The 18,460-nt window shown below is 42.5% G+C and overlaps 1 protein-coding gene across 1 annotated transcript; it reads left to right on the forward strand.

The window, feature by feature from the left end:
- Positions 1-1,217: 1,217 nt before the first annotated feature.
- VCPIP1 (valosin containing protein interacting protein 1) lies at positions 1,218-15,944 on the forward strand. The gene is made up of 3 exons (XM_042808612.1): positions 1,218-3,912; positions 9,574-9,660; positions 12,344-15,944. Exons 1-3 carry the CDS (start codon positions 1,218-1,220, stop codon positions 13,210-13,212), a joined length of 3,651 nt encoding a protein of 1,216 aa, XP_042664546.1. The 3' UTR covers positions 13,213-15,944.
- Positions 15,945-18,460: the final 2,516 nt, after the last annotated feature.

Below are 18,460 nucleotides of genomic sequence, written 5' to 3' on the forward strand. Positions count from 1 at the left end.
ACAGAAGAGCCCAGGGGGCAGCAGTAGATGCAGCTGAAGGATCCACAACCAGTGCAGAGCCTCAGCAGGAGCTGTGGGGCCTTTTGCTGCAACAGTGCATGCCTGAAGGCTGGGCCCCACGGCACAGACCCATGTTGGAGAGGTGCTGGGAGAGCTGCAGTCTGTGGGAAGCCCATGGGGGAATCAGCTGCGGAAGGATGGCATCTCATTGGAGGCACCCACATGGAGCAGGGGCAGAGAGCGGCAGTGGAGGAGCAGCTGTCCCTATTTTCCTGTGCTGCTCAGAAGTAGAACAGGGTGGAAGAGAAGGAAGGTGGTTTTAGTTTGCTTTTGGTTCTCACTACTGTACCCTGTTAGTCATAGGTAATAAATTGCATTGCTCTCCTATGCCGTGCGTTCAGCCCATGACAATAAGCAGTGAGCGATCTCAACCCACGAGCCCTTTCTCACAGTACGTTCTCTCCCCGTTCCTATGAGGGCAGTGACCGCAGCGCAGCGGAGCTGAGCTGCTCAGGACGTGACACGACCACAGCGCTACCCGCGGCGGTGAGCGAGGGCCGTGTCCAGCCGCCCCGCCCGCCCCTCGCCGTCAGCCTGCACCTGCTGGAGCCGGGGAGGCCGGTGCAGAGGAGAGGTGACGCGTGGCCGTCACCCCGATCCCGGCACGTAGCCCGGAAGCGCAACGACCGCCTGCAAAACCGCCGTCTCGCGCTCTTTTCGACGCCGACCTCCACGGCCCACCCGGGACGGACTACCCTTCCCAGAAGCCCCGCGGGGCGGTGCAGCGGACTCGGCTCGCCCCACCCCGCGCTCGCCCCGTCCCTCCGCGCTGCACGACGGTCCTTATAGTCCGCGCTCCTTCCGCGCTGCGGGTCGCGGTGCCGGGAAAGACTACAGCTCCCAACGGCCGCGCGGCGCCGCGCCTGCGCCGCCGGCCTGGAAGTGAGAGAGGCCGTTGCGTTACGGGCAACGGCCGAGGCGGCGGAGCGGCGGCGAGCGGCGGTGCCGGCGGCTTCCGCGTCTGCTTCCGCGTCGGCGGGCGGGGCGGCGGCGGCGGCGGCGGCGGGAGGCGGCGGCGGGGGGGAGCTCAGTGGATGGGGCGCTGCGGCCGGCGGCGGTTCCGGCATCCGTCAGACGCCGGCCGGCGGCCGGGGAGGAGGGGATGAGCCCGTGAGGCGGAGGAGCGCGGGTGGGGCGAGCCCGGCTGGAGCGGAGCGATGTCCCAGCCCCGGCAGCAGCCGCCGCCGCCGCCGTCTCCTCAGCAGCAGCCGCAGCCGCCGCCTCCGGCCGCCGCCAAGAAGCGGGAGCGGCGCATCTTCTCGGGCACCTGCCCCGACCCCAAATGCCAGGCGCGGCTGTTCTTCCCGGCCCACGGGCCGCAGGGCGCCGGCAGCATCGAGTGCACGGACTGCGGGCAGCGGCACGAGCAGCGGCAGCTGCTGGCGGTGGAGGAGGTGACGGACCCCGACCTGGTGCTGCACAACCTGCTGCGGAACGCGCTGCTGGGCGTCAGCGGCGCCGGGCCGCCCCGCAGGAACACTGAGCTCGTCAAGGTGCTGGGCCTCTCCAACTACCACTGCAAGCTGCTGGCCCCCATCCTGGCCCGCTACGGCATGGACAAGCAGACGGGCAAGGCCAAGCTCCTCACGGAGATGAACCAGGGAGACATCTTCGACTGCTCCCTGCTGGGGGACCGCGCCTTCCTCATCGAGCCGGAGCACGTCGAGACCGTCGGCTACGGCAAGGACCGCTCCGGCAGCCTCATCTACCTGCATGACACTCTGGAAGACATCAAGAAGGCCAACAACAGCCAGGAGTGCCTCATTCCTGTCCACGTGGATGGAGACGGCCACTGTCTGGTCCACGCGGTCTCACGGGCGCTCGTGGGCAGGGAACTATTCTGGCATGCTCTGCGAGAGAACTTGAAGAAGCATTTTGAGGAGAATCTGAGTCACTACAAGGCGCTCTTCCACGATTTTATCGACGTGGCTGAGTGGGAGGACATCATCAATGAGTGCGACCCGTTGTTTGTTCCTCCGGAAGGTGTGCCCATGGGCCTTAGGAATATTCACATCTTTGGCCTGGCCAACGTGCTTCATCGGCCTATCATCCTGTTAGACTCACTGAGCGGAATGCGAAGCTCTGGAGACTATTCAGCAACATTCCTCCCTGGTCTGGTACCCCTAGAAAAATGTATGGGAAAAGATGGCATGTTGAACAAGCCGATTTGCATCGCCTGGAGTAGTTCAGGACGTAACCATTATATTCCTCTGGTTGGAATAAAAGGTGCTGCTTTACCTAAACTGCCTAGAAAGCTCCTGCCTAAAGCCTGGGGAGTTCCACAAGATCTCATCAAAAAATACATCAAGTTAGAGGAGGACGGTGGTTGTGTTATCGGAGGAGACAGAAGCTTGCAAGATAAGTATTTGATGAGGCTGGTTGCTGCAATGGAGGAGGTTTTCATGAGTAAACACGGTATTCACCCCAGCCTTGTAGCTGATGTGCATCAGTACTTCTACAGAAGGACTGGGGTAATAGGAGTCCAGCCTGAAGAAGTCACGGCAGCTGCCAAAAAAGCAGTGATGGACAACCGCCTTCACAGGTGCCTGATGTGTGGAGCCCTTTCAGAACATCATGTGCCTCCAGAGTGGTTGGCTCCAGGGGGGAAATTGTATAATCTGGCAAAAAATACCCACGGTCAGCTGCGGCCTGACAAAAATTACAGCTTTCCCCTGAACAATTTGGTGTGTTCTTACAGCCCTGCAAAGGATGTGCTGGTACCAGACTACAGCCTGAGTAGTTTGACTACGTGTAACTGGTGTCACAGTAACTTAGTGCGTCGTGTCCGAGAAGACGGCTCTGTTTCGTATTTGGATGGAGACAGAACTAACACTAGGTCTACGGGTGGCAAGTGTGGCTGTGGATTCAAGCACTACTGGGAAGGTAAAGAGTATGATAACCTCCCCGAAGCGTTTCCCATTACTCTCGAGTGGAGTGGAAGAGTGGTGAGAGAGACGGTCTACTGGTTTCAGTACGAAAGTGACACCTCTTTGAACAGCAACGTGTATGATGTTGCCATGAAGCTTGTCACCAAACACTTCCCTGGTGAGTTTGGTAGTGAGATTCTTGTTCAGAAAGTTGTCAACACGATATTGCATCAAACTGCCAAAAAGAACCCTGATGATTATACCCCTGTAAATATTGACGGTGCTCATGCCCAAAGAGCTGGGGAGGTACAGCAAGGACAAGAGTTAGAATCACAACTTCCAACCAAAATTATTTTGACTGGACAGAAGACAAAAACTTTGCACAAGGAGGAGTTAAATATGAGCAAAACTGAAAGAACTATTCAGCAGAACATTGCAGACCAGGCCTCTGTGATGCAGAAACGGAAAAGTGAAAAAGTAAAACAAGAGCACAAAGGGCAACCGAGAACTGTGTCTCCAGGGGCTGTTCGTGAGGGGCCATCATCTGCACCTGCTACGCCAACAAAAACCCCGTATTCGCCAACATCTACAAAGGAAAAGAAAATCCGAATAACAACAAATGATGGGAGGCAGTCCATGCTTACCCTGAAGTGCACTACCACTTTCTTGGAACTACAGGAAAGCATAGCTAGAGAGTTTAATATTCCTCCATATTTGCAATGTATTCGCTATGGCTTTCCTCCTAAAGAGCTTTTGCCTCCCAAAGAAGGCATGGAAAATGAACCTGTGCCTTTGCAGCATGGTGACAGAATTGCCATAGAAATCCTGAAAGGTAAGGAGGAGAGCAGCCAGCCTGCTGCAGCACACTCAGCCCACGCCGTGAAACATGACGATGTGGCAGTGACCAGTAAAATCTCATCGAAGGAGCTGCAGGAGCAAGTTGATAAGGAGATGTACTCTCTGTGTCTTCTAGCAACACTGATGGGTAAGGCTGGCTTCAAGTTGTACTTTAAATTGCTTTTTTAAATAGAAATTACAATTTTACAAAATAGTGTTACATCCATCTAAACTGTAACTGTGAACAGAGTAGTGGCTTTATTCCTCTTACTAGAACAACAGTTAACATGCCATCAGTGATTTTTTTTTTTTTTTTTAAGTGTTGTTACTTCTTAAAATGTGTATGTCAGATAGTTGTTCTTTGCTATAAAATCCTCTTGAAACAGTTACTGTTTAGGAGATGGTTTATTTCCTCTTCTGACTGTCTCTCTACTTGTGATATCCGTTTGTTTTTCCAGGGTCAATAAAACACACATCTGAGGTGTACCTGTGTGAGCTGCATACTGGCTCTCCTTATATCTCCCTCAGGTTACAGGAAATCAGAGCAGGTGTGAGAGGGGCATGTTGCCTGTCTGCTTGTGGGAAGTTTGAGGAGTCAATTCTCACCTTTCTAGGATAAAAAGTCGTAGCATTTCTTCCCTTGTGAGTTGTGTTGATTTCAGCTAATCAATACAACATTTTCTCTGTAGCTGATGTGCTAATTTTGCATCAAGATCTGGTCTTTTTAAGAAGCTGTGAAATGTATCGTTTAGAACGCAAGCAGAGGAGAAACTGAAAGTAGCTAAATGCATATTTGAATCCCAAATGTAGACATAGGGTAGCAAAGCTATGCTCATAAATTGTCATTCTCATAAATGGCCATTAATCATTCAAAACAGATTAACTTCTCCTGGTTGCCTATGGTTTTATTTTCCTGTTTGGGCTCAGGAGACTTGGGCCTTCATTTGTGTGCCAGGCTCTCTGGATAACTAAATATTTTAATTTGGTGACTGACAAAAGACAGCTTTTCTTGGCTTTGCTTTTTTTTTTTTTTTTTTTTCCTTCCTTCCCAGCATGTATGAGTGTGCTATTTTGAAATGACTTTTCTTTATTAAGTTGAGCAGTTCTTGCTGTTTAGTAACAGGAAGCAGAACAATAATTACCGTTTAGCTGTCTAAACAAGTTGAACGGTAATGTTTGTTGCAGTTGTTTTTGTTTAAGAGTGAGACTTCTCTTCTGCTGGAGGGATTTGGTGTGGCCAAAGCATGTGATGTTTTAGAAACAAAACCACGGCATAATCATAGAGTGACATGTCAGAAACTCATAATGCAGAACTTTGATTTTTTTTTTCCAAGCCTGCTTGTTCCCTCCCGTACCTCTGGCAAGAAAGAGCATGCTGAGCCACTTGGCACCTCATCCAATGACGTTTGTGCCACAGTTCCAAAGTGCAGGAGAAGGCTAGGTTGGGTTTCTTGATTTGAAAATGAAACTTAAAGTGTTTTCCCGTTCTCAAGAAATACTCTTGAAAATGTAGCTATTTATTGGCTTACAAAATACTCTGAAGTGCTTTAAAATATCTTAGTGACTTCAGCATGAAGGTGTCTGATTTTTTTTATTATCATTATTGTTATTTTTTAACGTATGCTTGTCTATGAAGCGTGAGCTGGTCTTGTATTCCAGCATCAGTTTTTGTTTCTGGCTGTCATTGCTGTGGGATTTTGCTTGGGAAACACAGGTTAGAATAGAGTTTACCTCACGCGTCCTTATCCATTTTGTGTTATTAGCACAACTAAAAGTGGCAGCAAACCACTGACCGACTAGTTCTAACAATGTGTGCAGCTATTGAGTAAGGTGCTATTTTTATGTAGTCGCTTTTCACATCAGGGCGTCATTTTCCTTCAGCAATACTTGTGGAAAAGATCCAGGCAGCCAACTACTTCCTATTGTGATTTTTCAGATGAGAGACAAGCTTTAAAAACTCCAAGTCATTACACTTTCATGATAGGATTCAGGTGCCAGTTCCTTAGCTGCTATATTCAGCCTTTCTGGAACAAGAAACCACAGTGTTCCTCAGTTGTGCTTTTGCACTGTTGAACAGTGCTGCAGAGTTTTGAGAGTCAGAGTATCCTGCGTGCTCTTGCTGTAACTTGTATTCGTTAAGTGTTCATCTAACGTGGTCAGATGAGAACATGCATTTCTCCTCTGCTATTGAACGAGCTTTGGATCAGACTAACTTTTTCTGTTTTGTTCCTCCCCCGCCCAATGCCCATAGTGAAAGTTCGTATTTGGAGTTCTATGGCTACTCATTCTGGATGTTTAAAAGATATGATTACATACGGAGCCTTCTCTTGTCTGAGTAGATGTTTCTTTCCTATTTTAGTTACTATGATTTTTCTTTTCTTGTCTCAGCTAGCTAACTCATTAAAATTTTAAGCCTCGGTATTTTGTTTTTATGCATATCAGTGGAAAATGAGCTTTGGGAAATCAGATACTGTAATTTCTGAGCTACTTACCATATTAATGCTGACTTTTTTTTTTTTTAAGCTTTCTCCCCTGTTTTTGTTTAGCTCAAAATATACAATCGTCAAGGAAATCAGTACAGGAAGTTTAATTCTGCATTAACATAGTAAAAACATAGTATTTTCAAAATGATGTAATTACACCCATGCAAAACTACCTGGATGTGTGCAAGCCAAATATGAATCTATTTTAGTCAGTTGTTTTTGCATTGATAAATCCGTTGGTGCACATGAAATTCAAAGAACCTGGTTTAAATTAAGAATATTGATTGATGCCAGGATTTGCTTGGATTGAAACAGCCTGTTTTAGAGCCAGATGTAGTTCCTTGTGACCTGTGATTACCAGCTGAATTTTTGGTTTGTTCTGCACTCCTGCATGTCTCCTCTGCTGTGCAAAGCGATGGTCTCGGCCATGGACTGGCAGAGGTTAGTGGGCATTTGCTCCTCAAAGCGGTGCATGGAGCACGCTTGTGGGTAGAATATTCTTTGTTTGTTGCCACTCCTCATGTTGTGGGGTTGAACTCTGGTCTGAGGGAGTGTGTGCTGTGGTGATAATAGCGTGGAGAACATCGTCTCTGATAAATGCAGCATCTGCAGGGAGTTTGTAATCTAAATGATCTCCCAACTGAACTTGTGGCCTGTAAGCATCTTGCACTGTAGACAAAACCAAAACAAACAGTGAAACCCAAATGGGAGCAAAAATGTGTAGACCTCAAACACAGTCCAGTTCAATCTTACCCAGTAGTTACTCGAGTCTGGGAAAGTCCAGTTGCAATTGCTTTGGTTATTTTTGGTGTTCCAATCTCTAGCAAAACAGTGTAGGTTTTTTGTGTTTCTTTCGGTGGCTGATGCTTTTGTTTCTTGAGCCCTTCTCCCTGTACTTTCCAGCATGTAGTCCTTGTTAGTGTTGCATCAAAGGCTGTCTAAACAATGGTGCTTCTCTGGTGAAAAAGCCAGCCTGGAGCACACAGATATCATTTCTTCTTGGAAAATGCCTCTAATTTATAAAAGTGGGCCTTTACTGAAGGCCTAGTGGGGGTCTTGTAGGATCCCTGCAATAAAAATGAATTGCTAAACACAGCAGAACAGGAGTCTGCAAATGGAGTCAGCTATTGTGGCTGCTGGCTGTGGCTTCTCCAAGCTAAAGCAGACTGAAAACTGTTTTACTGCTTATCAGTGTAGTGGTTGTTTTGGTTCCTGTGTACAGTATTTAAACTGACAGAAGGAGGACTTCAGGTTGCTGATGCTTGAGGGGAAAGCAAAGGGCCACAGCTGTGATAGTGTGGAGCCACTGCATAGAGAGATGTTTGTTTCCAAATGTAATTGAGAACAGGGATGCAGGATAGTAGTGAGCCTCTTTTGAAATGGCAGAAAATAGGAAAATGTATTCTCATCGGTGAGTTCCCTCCCTCTGTGTGTGAAAAAGAGGGAAACTGTGGCAGTTGTGAGGAGGGCATGAGACTGCTTCCTTGAGCTGTCTTTAGTGAGGTCAGTGAGAGCTTAGGAGGAGCTTTGAATTTGTGAGTGAATCCAGAGATGGGGGTTGTCAGGATAAGGTCAAAAGATAAGACACTCTCCTTAGTAGGTCAGGGAAGTAAGGAAGTAGCAGGTGCTCTCACTGGGAAGTGGACGTCTGACCGGATCAGTCAGCTGGTGAATCTCTGAGCTTGATGTGTGAAAGAATGGAATGAAATGGCATGTAATGCTTTAATGGAAAACGTTTATGATGAAGCAGATTGCGTAGGGCTCCTTTGTATATGATATCTGTATATGATATCCTTTGTAAATGATATCTAATATGATATGTAGGAAGGTGTGCTGTCCTTTTTCATAGAGAACGGGGTCTTGAATAACGCCTGGAGTGGAGAGGAGAGTGGCAGAAGTGTTCTGCTGGGGAACACAGCGAGCAGGGAGCGTACAGGAGGCCCTGCCTGGCAGGGAAGGGAGCTTGGGAAGTTGAGCAATGATTTAAAGGTCTCTGTAGCACAGGGCAGCACATAGTGCTGCTGCTGTGGTGGTCAGCTGGCCTCTTACCTGAAGTGGTAGCTAGCACAGTAGCTGCGGATACCTTGTGGGATGTGCAGTGAACAAAAGGGAAGAAAGCATTCATTCAGTATATTCAGCACGTGTAAGCTATAGCTTCTACCTTAACAACAAGCAAAGAAATTTGGATGGATGATATTTTGCATCCCCATGCCTTCCAACTATATCTGTGTATCTATATTCCAGGTAGTAACTACGTTCACTGATTTTTAGTTGGTTATTTACATTCCCCTATTTTAATAGAAAACTGAGACAATTGGTTATTGAGAACTTAATGCCTACAAAAGGATGTAATTTGTATTTCAAGTATCTCAATACTTTCCCAGGAGGTTTGATATGAAGTAAGGAAAAGCCTTTTTGAATGAATGAATATCCTTTAATTTTTCTGCCTCAGGACGATGGAACTTGCTAGCATTTGCACTACTTTGTCACTACACCATGTGTTGCCTTTGCAAGGCAGGTGAATGGTTAGCAAAATGAGCATAGGTTAAAGTGCAGCTCTTACCTCATTTATTGGGTGCTCTGTCAGGTCACTGCTGTTGTCATCATAGTCAAATTGCTCAGTTCTTTACATCCCTTACAATATTCTAGTGATTTTTTTTTTTTTTTTTAAATTTTATTTTATTCTTGTTCATTTTTTTTTTTTTTTTTAATAAACTTCCAGCAACGTTTAAAGTTACCACGTTTCAATGCCATTTCTGGCATCTTTGAAAACTGCAAGTTCCGTGGGGCTGGTGGGTCCCCAGAATTGCTGTTTCATTTGTATGTGCTCACAGCATGGCCACAGCTCCTACCTGGCTGCCTGCAGGGAGACCAGTGCTGCAGCTGCAGGGTGAAGCCTGTACAGCAGCTGTGTAATGGAGGCATGGTTTTGGGAAAGGTGTAGGGGTGTACAACTGACATACAAGGATATGTACTTGAATTTTGGAAGAGTCTTAGTGATTTTCTAGCATGAGGAATAGGATAGGAGGGGAATGGAGACTTGAATTTACAGCTTGGCAAAGAACCAGGCACTGCAGCTTGGATCAAATCAAATTTGGGAACCTTTACACTAGAACCTAAGAGGTTTGTCTGCACACTGTGCTTTTCTTGAAAGCTGCTCAGGTGTCCTGGGTTCCCGGTGTATAAATTGCAATAACAATTCAAATTCTTAATAGCATTGACGAGTGAGGATTCAGCTTTTACTCAAGCAGTTATGTTTTCCAGCCATTGCCTATAAACTTAAAATAAGAGCATTTAATTCTAATGATTGCATTTGACTTTTACAGGAGAAGACGTCTGGTCTTATGCAAAGGGCCTTCCTCAATTGTTTCAGCAGGGCGGAGTATTCTACAGCATAATGAAGAAAACCACAGGTATTTTTTGTTCTTGTTTTTCTCCTTTTGTTTGTCTGTTTTCAAACCTTTAACGCCGTAAATTGTTGTTTATTGTCATGGTACATCTTTCCTTTTTGTAATATTAAGACTTCTGTAATAATAAGACTCCTTGTACACTGTCTTGTACGACTGAGGAATCAGATTACGACTGGTTCATTCAACTTATCTTGCAAATAACCATGCATCTCCATTTAAAGTTACTGACTCGGATGAACAACATCAGCAAGTCAACTGGAAAGATAAAAAAAAAACAAGAAAAAGCCATGGTCTGTTCCTATTATGCATTTAAACACTTGCTGAACAGGGAGTTCATCTTTTTAGTCTGCTTCTTATTAGGTATTTTATACAGGGTTAGTGTGTGTGTTTGAAGTGGTTGGTTAAGTTTGTTTTTTGTATTCTTGAGATTGTTGTTCAAAAGGAAAGCTACCCCTGCACTTGTGTAGATAAATATCTCATTTTGGGCTGTATGTGGAATAATGTAGCAAACAATTACAGTATTTAATATGTTAGATTTGAGATGGCTGTAAAAGTACTACCTACAAAGAGTAACATCTGATTCTTTACAAAGCATTTAGTATTGAGTTCTTTCCTTCATTTGAAGTTTATTTTCTTGTTGAAGTCTTTGCAATTGTAGCTTAGTTCTTTTGATTTCATCTGTTATAAAGCTTCTTTTGCTGCTTTCTTACTGCCGCTAAGCAGTTTTATCAACTGAACCTTGGTTATTTCTGGAAACAGGTGTTTTATCACATCATTTCTGTTACGTTTGCAATAATTAAATGTGTCATGTACTCACTGCATGCTGCATCTCACTGAATTACTAGTCTGAGAAATAAAATGGACCTGCAGGTGTCTTACAGCAAATCTACTTTGTTTTAGTTCTCTTCCTATTACTAAGCTTGTGCAGTAACAGTTTTATGTTTGTGGCAAGAAATTTAGCTTAAACGATGCCCAGTTCTGGACTGATTAATAACTAGCTGGATCTGAAAGCCTGAAACAAATGCCGGAGATGTTAACCCAGCTAGTCATTAACTCACAGAAAATACCTGGCTTAAAAGTTATTTTTGCCACCTGACTTGTAAGAACTAAGGCCGTGGGAGGTGATGTGCTGTGTTTGAATGTTATTGCATTTCTGTTTGTTCAGATATCTTGTGCTGCTGACACTTTGGTAGGGAGAACCATTATTTCAGCATTAAGATACTGGCATGATTTTAGCATTTTGTAAACTACTTAATTTCCACATCAAACAACTAACTGTGCAACTTTTTTTTCACATCAAGAAGCTCCTTACATGTTTGTAATGTTTTGTTTAATGCAGTGATGCAACTGTTATACTGAATATTTGGAGCAAAGCTGTCCATCCAGCATAGGTATAGTAATTGATTCAAGTTTGATTTAGCAGATACAGTTTGAGAACTCGTTTGGTTTTCAGGGCTGGTCACAGAAGCTCCTATGGGCTTCTTTTGCAAGTGAAGGTTGAGTTGATAAATTAATGTTGTTCAGTTTTTTTCTTCAGGCTAACTTAGGTGGTTGGAGTTAAAACTTGCTCTGTACTGTGTTTTGGCTGGTTGGCTATCAGTTCCCATGATATGTAGACACAGGAGCTCTGTCTGAAGTTCTTGAAATAAAGAAAATATCTGTAGATTCCCTGCAGTTGTAGGAATGTGTGAATTGGAAGCCTTGGAGGCAGAACTGGACTGGTCATTTGGGTAATCAGCATTAAAACTGTTAATTACATTTCATATTATTTCAGTGACCTTCTTATTGATGCTTAGAGTATTTGTTTGGACTCCATTTTGGATAATGGAGAAAGGGTTTTGTTGACTTCTACTCTGTGTAATTCCTGGTGTGTGGGGTTTTTTTTGTTTGTTTGTTTTGGTTTTTTTTTTTAGTGATTAAAAAGCTGGAAAACTGATTTTTTTTTTTTCTTTGAGACAGCAGTTTCAAAACTGAAATTTTCCTAGTGAACTCTCAATTTTAGCACATCAGTAGAAGTAGAATACTGAAACAAAATAATGTCTCATGTTTGTTTTGTAAAGGTTAATACTTACAATCTCTAGGACTACTGAGCATAGTAAGTTTGAAATGTTTTGTTTTTTTTTTTTTTAAGCTAGCAGCACTTTCTCTCTGAGAAGACAAGAAATAAGGAATACCAACTTGTTCAGGTTTAATTATAGTTGTACACACCCAAACCCTGCTATTTTAACTGGTACAGAAGGGATCTTAAACAGTACTTCTCCAGATTTGAAATGTATAGTGATTTGAAATGTACTCTCTTTGGATGTTTCCCATTGGTGGGTTTTGGGGTTTTTTGGGGGGGTCAGCAGCGAGCTCTGGGTGGTGGTGGTTTTTGGCTTTCCTGATGTTACTACAAGCTGATACTGTTTCTTCAACTTCAGTTGCATTAGACCTGCAGGTCCTGTCAAGTTGGTTGTTTTATTCAGTAGTACTGCAATCCTGTCAGTTCATTAGAATGAGCACAGAAAGCAGCACCGCTGTGGATGGTGACATCATATGGCCGTAGTTGTTTTTCCCCAACAGCAAAAAGTTTGTTTTCTCTGGTTTGGATGCGATAATTTTAAGTACAATAATTGCTGTGCATTGTGAGCATGCCTTTAAAACATGGCAACATTTTGAGTAACTTTTTTTTTTTTAATCCTTGTAGGTTTGGTCGATGGCAAGCACTGTACTTTTCCACATCTGCCTGGTAAAAACTTTGTGTACAACGCGGCGGAAGATCGATTAGAGCTGTGTGTGGATGCTGCTGGGCACTTTCCTGTCGGTCCTGATGTCGAAGACTTGGTTAAAGAGGCCTTAAGTCAAGTGCGAGCAGAAGCTGCTTCACGAAGCAGGGAAGCAAGTCCATCTCATGGAATGCTGAAGCTGGGTAGTGGTGGAGTAGTGAAAAAGAAATCTGAACAGCTACATAACATAACTGCATTTCAAGGAAAGGGCCATTCGCTAGGAACTGCATCTGGTAGTCAACAACATGATCAAAGAGCCAGGGAAACACCACTTTTAAGAAAGCATAGTACAGAAACAGACTTCAGTCCTGCTAAAATTGAGCCTTCTGTATTCCCAGCTGCTTCTGGTAAGAGCGAGCTGATCCGAATAGCTCCTGGAGTTGTGACAATGAGAGACAGCAGGCAGCTCGACCCTACTTTGATTGAGGCACAGAGAAAAAAGTTGCAGGAAATGGTCTCCTCTATTCAGGCTTCAATGGATAGACACTTGCGGGATCAGAATACAGAGCAGTCAGCAGCAGTTGATGTATCTCAAAGAAAAGTAGAGGCAGTGAGTTCAACTGCTAAAACTGGGAGCTTTCAGGCTGGCTTGCCTGAACCGTTTTCTGCACCGGGTGGTACTGAACACTTGAATATTGAGTCAGCTGGTGATAACATGGAGAATTCTGTGGGAACAACTTTCCCTGCAAGGTCTAAAGCACAAAAGGGAAATTCTGTTGAGGAGCTTGAGGAAATGGATAGTCAAGATGCAGGAATTAGTAATGTAACTGAGCCAATGGATCACTCTTGATAGGTTAAAATCTAATAAGGGTAGAAGAAATTACTGTTCAAATGTAATGTTTATTGGCTGGGCCACACAAAGTGATTAGTTATTAAATCTTGTACGTATGTCAAAAAAAATTATATCATCTTATTCAGTGCATGATAAGCAAGTGTGTGATTGGCAATAGCTTTTAATATTACCATACTGCTACCCAGGCTGGCTCTGTTACCTGTAAATTAGTTATTAGGAAATGCACTGAGATGAATATCTGCTGTAATGTGGGTTATTGAAAGTTCTTTGTAATTTTTAATTCCATGTAAGTCTTAAAATTTAAGCCCATGCGAGATTCTTACTGTGCTAGTTGAGGCTACTGGAAAGGCTAAACCAGGCAAAACCAGAAACTTGACAAGGTTAATCCTGTCCCAGGTACTTAATTCCACTCAAGAATACACTATAAACATGAGCTACACATGAAAAGCAATTGAAACTAAACTTGTCTTAAATTTTACAGTTTGACATATACATTTCTTTAATTACATTGTACTGGCACTTCCTCAGATGTAAAAACGTTTTCATTCATACAGCTGTATACACTTGTCAGAAATCTTGGAATAAGTGTAACTGTAGTCAATTCTATTTTCTGCAAATGTCAGTTTAAGCAAGTTAAGAAAGTGTATGGTGAAGATAAAGTGAACGTGGGGTGGTTATGCGTGGCTGTCTGAGCCAACACAGCCATGTTGATGCTCTGGTATATTTCCTCCCAAATACTGGGCTGGTTCAAACGTTTTATGACTTTAAATACAACAGCGGGAGAGAAATTGGCAATTGTAAGAAAAAACAAAAGTTCATTAGCAATTCTGTTTCTCTTAAAAGGCTTCAATTACTAGCATTGGTCAGTAACTGGCAAAAAAAACCAAACCAAAATAAAACAAGGAAACAACAAAGAACCCAAACAAATAATGGCTGCCCTCTTCAGAGCAAGTTAGTGATTTATTGGAAGGAAACGACTCTCTAAAACACATTTTCCTCAAGCATTTGTTAGTAGTTGAGCTTTTGGAAGCTAGCTGTTTACTCAGTGGCAGCAAGGAATGTAACAAGGAATACATGTGTTTCATTGGCTATAAAGACTACCCACCTTGATTGGCTTCAGTTTGGGGTGCAGGTTTCCCTGTGTCTGTAATATTATAGCTGGTATCCACATAAGTAGTGTGTTCATCAGACCTGCAGTGCTAATTTTTAAGGAGGAGCCATTATGCTTGCTCCCTAAGGATGGAATGTTTATCTGATATTGCACTTTGCTTCCTATCTTCATAGTCACATTTAAGTGCACTGTTGTTGCTTCTTCTAATGGTAAAATAACATTGAATGAGTGAAAGATGCTAATACAGCTTCAGAGGAATTAAGAGCATTTAAGATATTGAAGTCAGTGTTTGTGCACATGTGGGTTTTTACCAGTTCAGAAATGTTTGTATTGTATATGTTTGTATTCAGAAAAGTCCTCGCTTTTTACATTTCTAATCACTTAAACTGTTCTGAGCATTAGTATGCAAAATGCCCCATGAAGATTTATTTTTGTATGTTTTAAAGAAAAAAGAAAAATTAGCTGATGTGATCCACTTAAAGGATAGGCCCCCCATTTTGTGGAAGTCAATTTGAATTTCTCTCTTGACTACCTTCTTATGCAGAGGGAGTGAATATGTTACAATGTATAGGTTTAGGTAAAATAGAAGAATCACATTTTCACGAATAAATGCAAAAACTGAAGGCCTCCAATCTGTAAGTTAGTGACTTGGCAACTTGAAATGTATAAAGTAGTCTGGCACACCAGAACCAACCTTGCTGATGCATTGATTAACTGGCAGTGCTTATTCAATGAGAAACAGGATGCACATGCAGCAGCTGGAAGCTTGCCACGACTTCTGAAAACATTTAGTCTCCCATGAATCAGTCTAGCTGTCTGAAGGCTATTTCTGTATATAAAATGTTGAGCAGAGGATTGTGCTTTGTCACAGCTTGAGGTTTAGAAAAGTCTGGCAGTGGAGCGTTCCTGGGAAGGAACGTAAGTGAGGAGGGGCTGAGGGGAAGGAGTCACCTGAATCTTTTGCGTTTTAGAGAAGAATGCTATCACTTTGACACTTTCGACCTTTCCTTTACAAAAATCTTCCTCAGTTAAAAATAAATGAGCACTGTATATGAGAGAATTTTAATTTTGAAATAAATTGAAATATTTATTGCACGTCATCCTTATTCCAAGGAAAGGTGCTTACTTTAATGCCTTTGTGGTAAGGGTGCAGAAGTTTGTGTGTGCCTTTTACTGTGTAAAGAGGAAGGCTTGGTTTGCTTTTGACACGCTTCCCATTTCAGCAGCAACTCGATATTTTCAATCTTCACTAAATAGAAGTAGACACAGATAATAGCTCTGCTTGACTCACACTTACTGTCATCTCTGGGATCCACTAATCTCACATAGATCAGAATTCTCCAGTTCCTAAAACAAAATCGTCTCACAAAGGAGTGGTAAAATGGTGTCAAAATTACAACATCTGCTGAAATGAACTCTTTTGGTGTCACGTAGGATTGTGCATTTTTTGGTGCAGTGTTCTTATTTCACATAGCTTTCTCACGCATTTAAATATTAGTGTTTTTGAGAAAGATGGCTTTTGATACTCTCAAGTAAGGCTAAGCTTCATCTACATGCTGGCAAGATGTGTAACTGTACAGGAGAAGTGAAATAAAGAACACTGAAGTGTAAATTTGAACAGATGTTTCCTTTAATTGCTTCCAGTGGATGCAGTTGTAATTTGAAGTGAATCAGAGTGCCTGCATAAGCACCCACGTGCGTGTTAACTTCCCTGTTAGAGTCAGGAAAACTGGTGGGGCACAAGGGCAGGGAAGGTGTTGACTCACTGTGCGTGTGAAGCCCCCTGCGAACGGAGCTTCTGAAATGATTTGAAACCTACACCTTTCTCTTAAACAGCAGCAACAAAAAAACATCCAGCCCAACTTCTTGCTGCTGTGTTGCCTCTGAATTTAGGCTATGGCTCTACGTTTTCTTTGAGCGCTCACCTTGCTTACTTTCTTGTCTAGGGGCCGACCACTTTTTTAATACAGCATCTCGTGACAAAGATGATATCAATTACTTGAACATTTTAAAATTTACCTAAATGAGAGTAAAACCTAAATGAGAGACGACTACTGAAAATACAGGCCCAGAACAGCAACCCCACCACCCAGCAACAGCAAAAAAACAAACAGAAACCCAAATGGGAAGCCCCAGGAGAACAGATCAGTTTTGGGGGCAAACGCAAGAGTTTTACTACTTAAAACGCCTTAGTTAGTAAGGTTGGTTTATTTTTTTTTTCGTAGTCCTGTTTCTCTGAGAATTACTTGCATTTCAGCGAAGAGAAAGGAAACAGCAACTTGTAAAATGAAATAACATGAATACCTTTGGGTTGTCCTCAGTGTTGCGGACATGAAGAAGCAGCATATGTTTGTGGTTACAGTACGCACAATGTGAAGTAGACGTGGTCTCCAAAAGAACACGCCAGCAGCTTCACAAAGGCACAGTGCTGCAAGGCTGTCTGCTAACAGCCCTGTATGTATACAACGGGCAAACTTTCCACGGCAAAATATTTCATTTAACATCTTTGAAGAAGTAGAACCCATTATCGCTGTCGCGAGGCTAGCAGAGCTCATTGCTGCTTGCTCAGTTTCTTGTGGAAATGTCAGTTAATGAAATTTGGGGTATGCTTGCAGTTGGGAGAGTTATGCTTATGCTGAAATGTAAGGAATCAAAATTGATCATTTTAAGAAGATTCCCCTCTTATCTCTACGTTCGGTTGGCTCCCATTTTAAAGAGAGCAAATTCACCTGCTTTTCTAGAAATAACATGAATTTGATCCCTCCCTTTAAAAAATAAAAGAAAAAAGAAACAGCCAACAGTAACAAAATAGTGATTTCTTTGTTTTGCTTGTGAATATCGTTTTAACTTCTTAAAATTGAAGAAGCTGCTTATGATCTTTAGAATGCAGGATTCCCTCTGAGCCCTTATGCCTGCGGTTGAGCAATAAAAGGTTGGAGTGAGTGGTATTTTCAGAATTATTTTGTTTAACGGGGATTACTGTTAAGAAACGAAAGAGTGCACTTTCAGGAGGGAATGCTATTTAAAATGTATAAATAAGAATTAATAGTGTATATATTTAGCAAACAAATCTTTTTAAACCATAGGTGCTTTACGTGTTGACTTAAAAAGAAACTAGCATAGAAACGATACCATCTTCACAGCACTGGCTGTTATCCAGCTTACTTTGGTTTTGTTCTATTTGTGATTGCTGTACTAATTATATTTGATTTTTTTATTTGTAATGTAACAATAGTGTATTATAACAGTATATAGTGTATTATATTACACTTCACTGTACAGTATTTGGAATTTTCTTTGATTGCTATATTAAAACTGTAAGTTAAAACATTTGCTTTGGCTTTATAAGATGCAACTTTTATCTAGCCTTTCTCACAATAGCCTGTTTAATTAACACTGATTTGGCTACAAAATGAGTGAGTTGTAATTACTTTTATCTTCCTCATTCTATGTATAAATTGTTTTCTGCTTGCATTCATGAGTACTGGTACAGAGGCTGAAAAACTGGCACAGACTGGTAAGGTAAGCTTTAGTTACGTTTCTGATTAAAAGAGGATTTCTGAAAGAATGACTAGAGAAAAGCTTTTTGGATTTCACACTTGCTCTAAATATTTCATTAAACACGTAGGACCTTTGAATTCAAGAGTCTTAAAAGTGGATTTTTATATATTTGAGAGTAAAATCTGAACCTTTTCACAGCTGTCACCAATAAGGTGTAGAAAAATGCTGTACAAATGCTGCCATACTCCTATGGTTTGAAAATGGTTTGTTTAAAATACATCTCAAACCAAAATTTAAAGACATGCATTTAGTATATCAGTGTGAATAGTAAAATTTGGAAGAAGCAGGCCTTTCAAAATTTGGCAGTACTTAAGAACAACACATTGACAGCTACTTAAATTATCTCTGTGCTTTTTCATTTCATCTCTTTTTCATCTCTTATGCTATTTAATTTCAAAAATTGGCTGTAATTTTATCTTTTGAGCCTACAAAGAAGTCTTATAATCCATCTGTGAAACTTGTGCTGCTCCTTCCTTTATTTACTGAGAGACCTAAATTCAAAATGAGATAGCATTGAGATGTTCTTTAAAGCGATGGATTTAAATGTACTACGCTAATTATGATTGTGTGTTG

The sequence above is a fragment of the Centrocercus urophasianus genome, unplaced genomic scaffold, assembly GCF_019232065.1.
Source record: "Centrocercus urophasianus isolate 14NV4802_14NV808 unplaced genomic scaffold, USGS_Curo_1.0 seq_11, whole genome shotgun sequence".
Lineage (NCBI taxonomy): Eukaryota > Metazoa > Chordata > Aves > Galliformes > Phasianidae > Centrocercus > Centrocercus urophasianus.

Excerpts from the sequence above, each read along its gene's own strand:
- VCPIP1 (XM_042808612.1), top strand. The coding sequence starts at position 1,218 with ATGTCCCAGCCCCGGCAGCAGCCGCCGCCGCCGCCGTCTCCTCAGCAG. Across the intron at positions 3,913-9,573 it reads TCTTCTAGCAACACTGATGG|GAGAAGACGTCTGGTCTTAT; the intron begins GTAAGGCTGGCT and ends TGACTTTTACAG. Across the intron at positions 9,661-12,343 it reads CATAATGAAGAAAACCACAG|GTTTGGTCGATGGCAAGCAC; the intron begins GTATTTTTTGTT and ends TAATCCTTGTAG.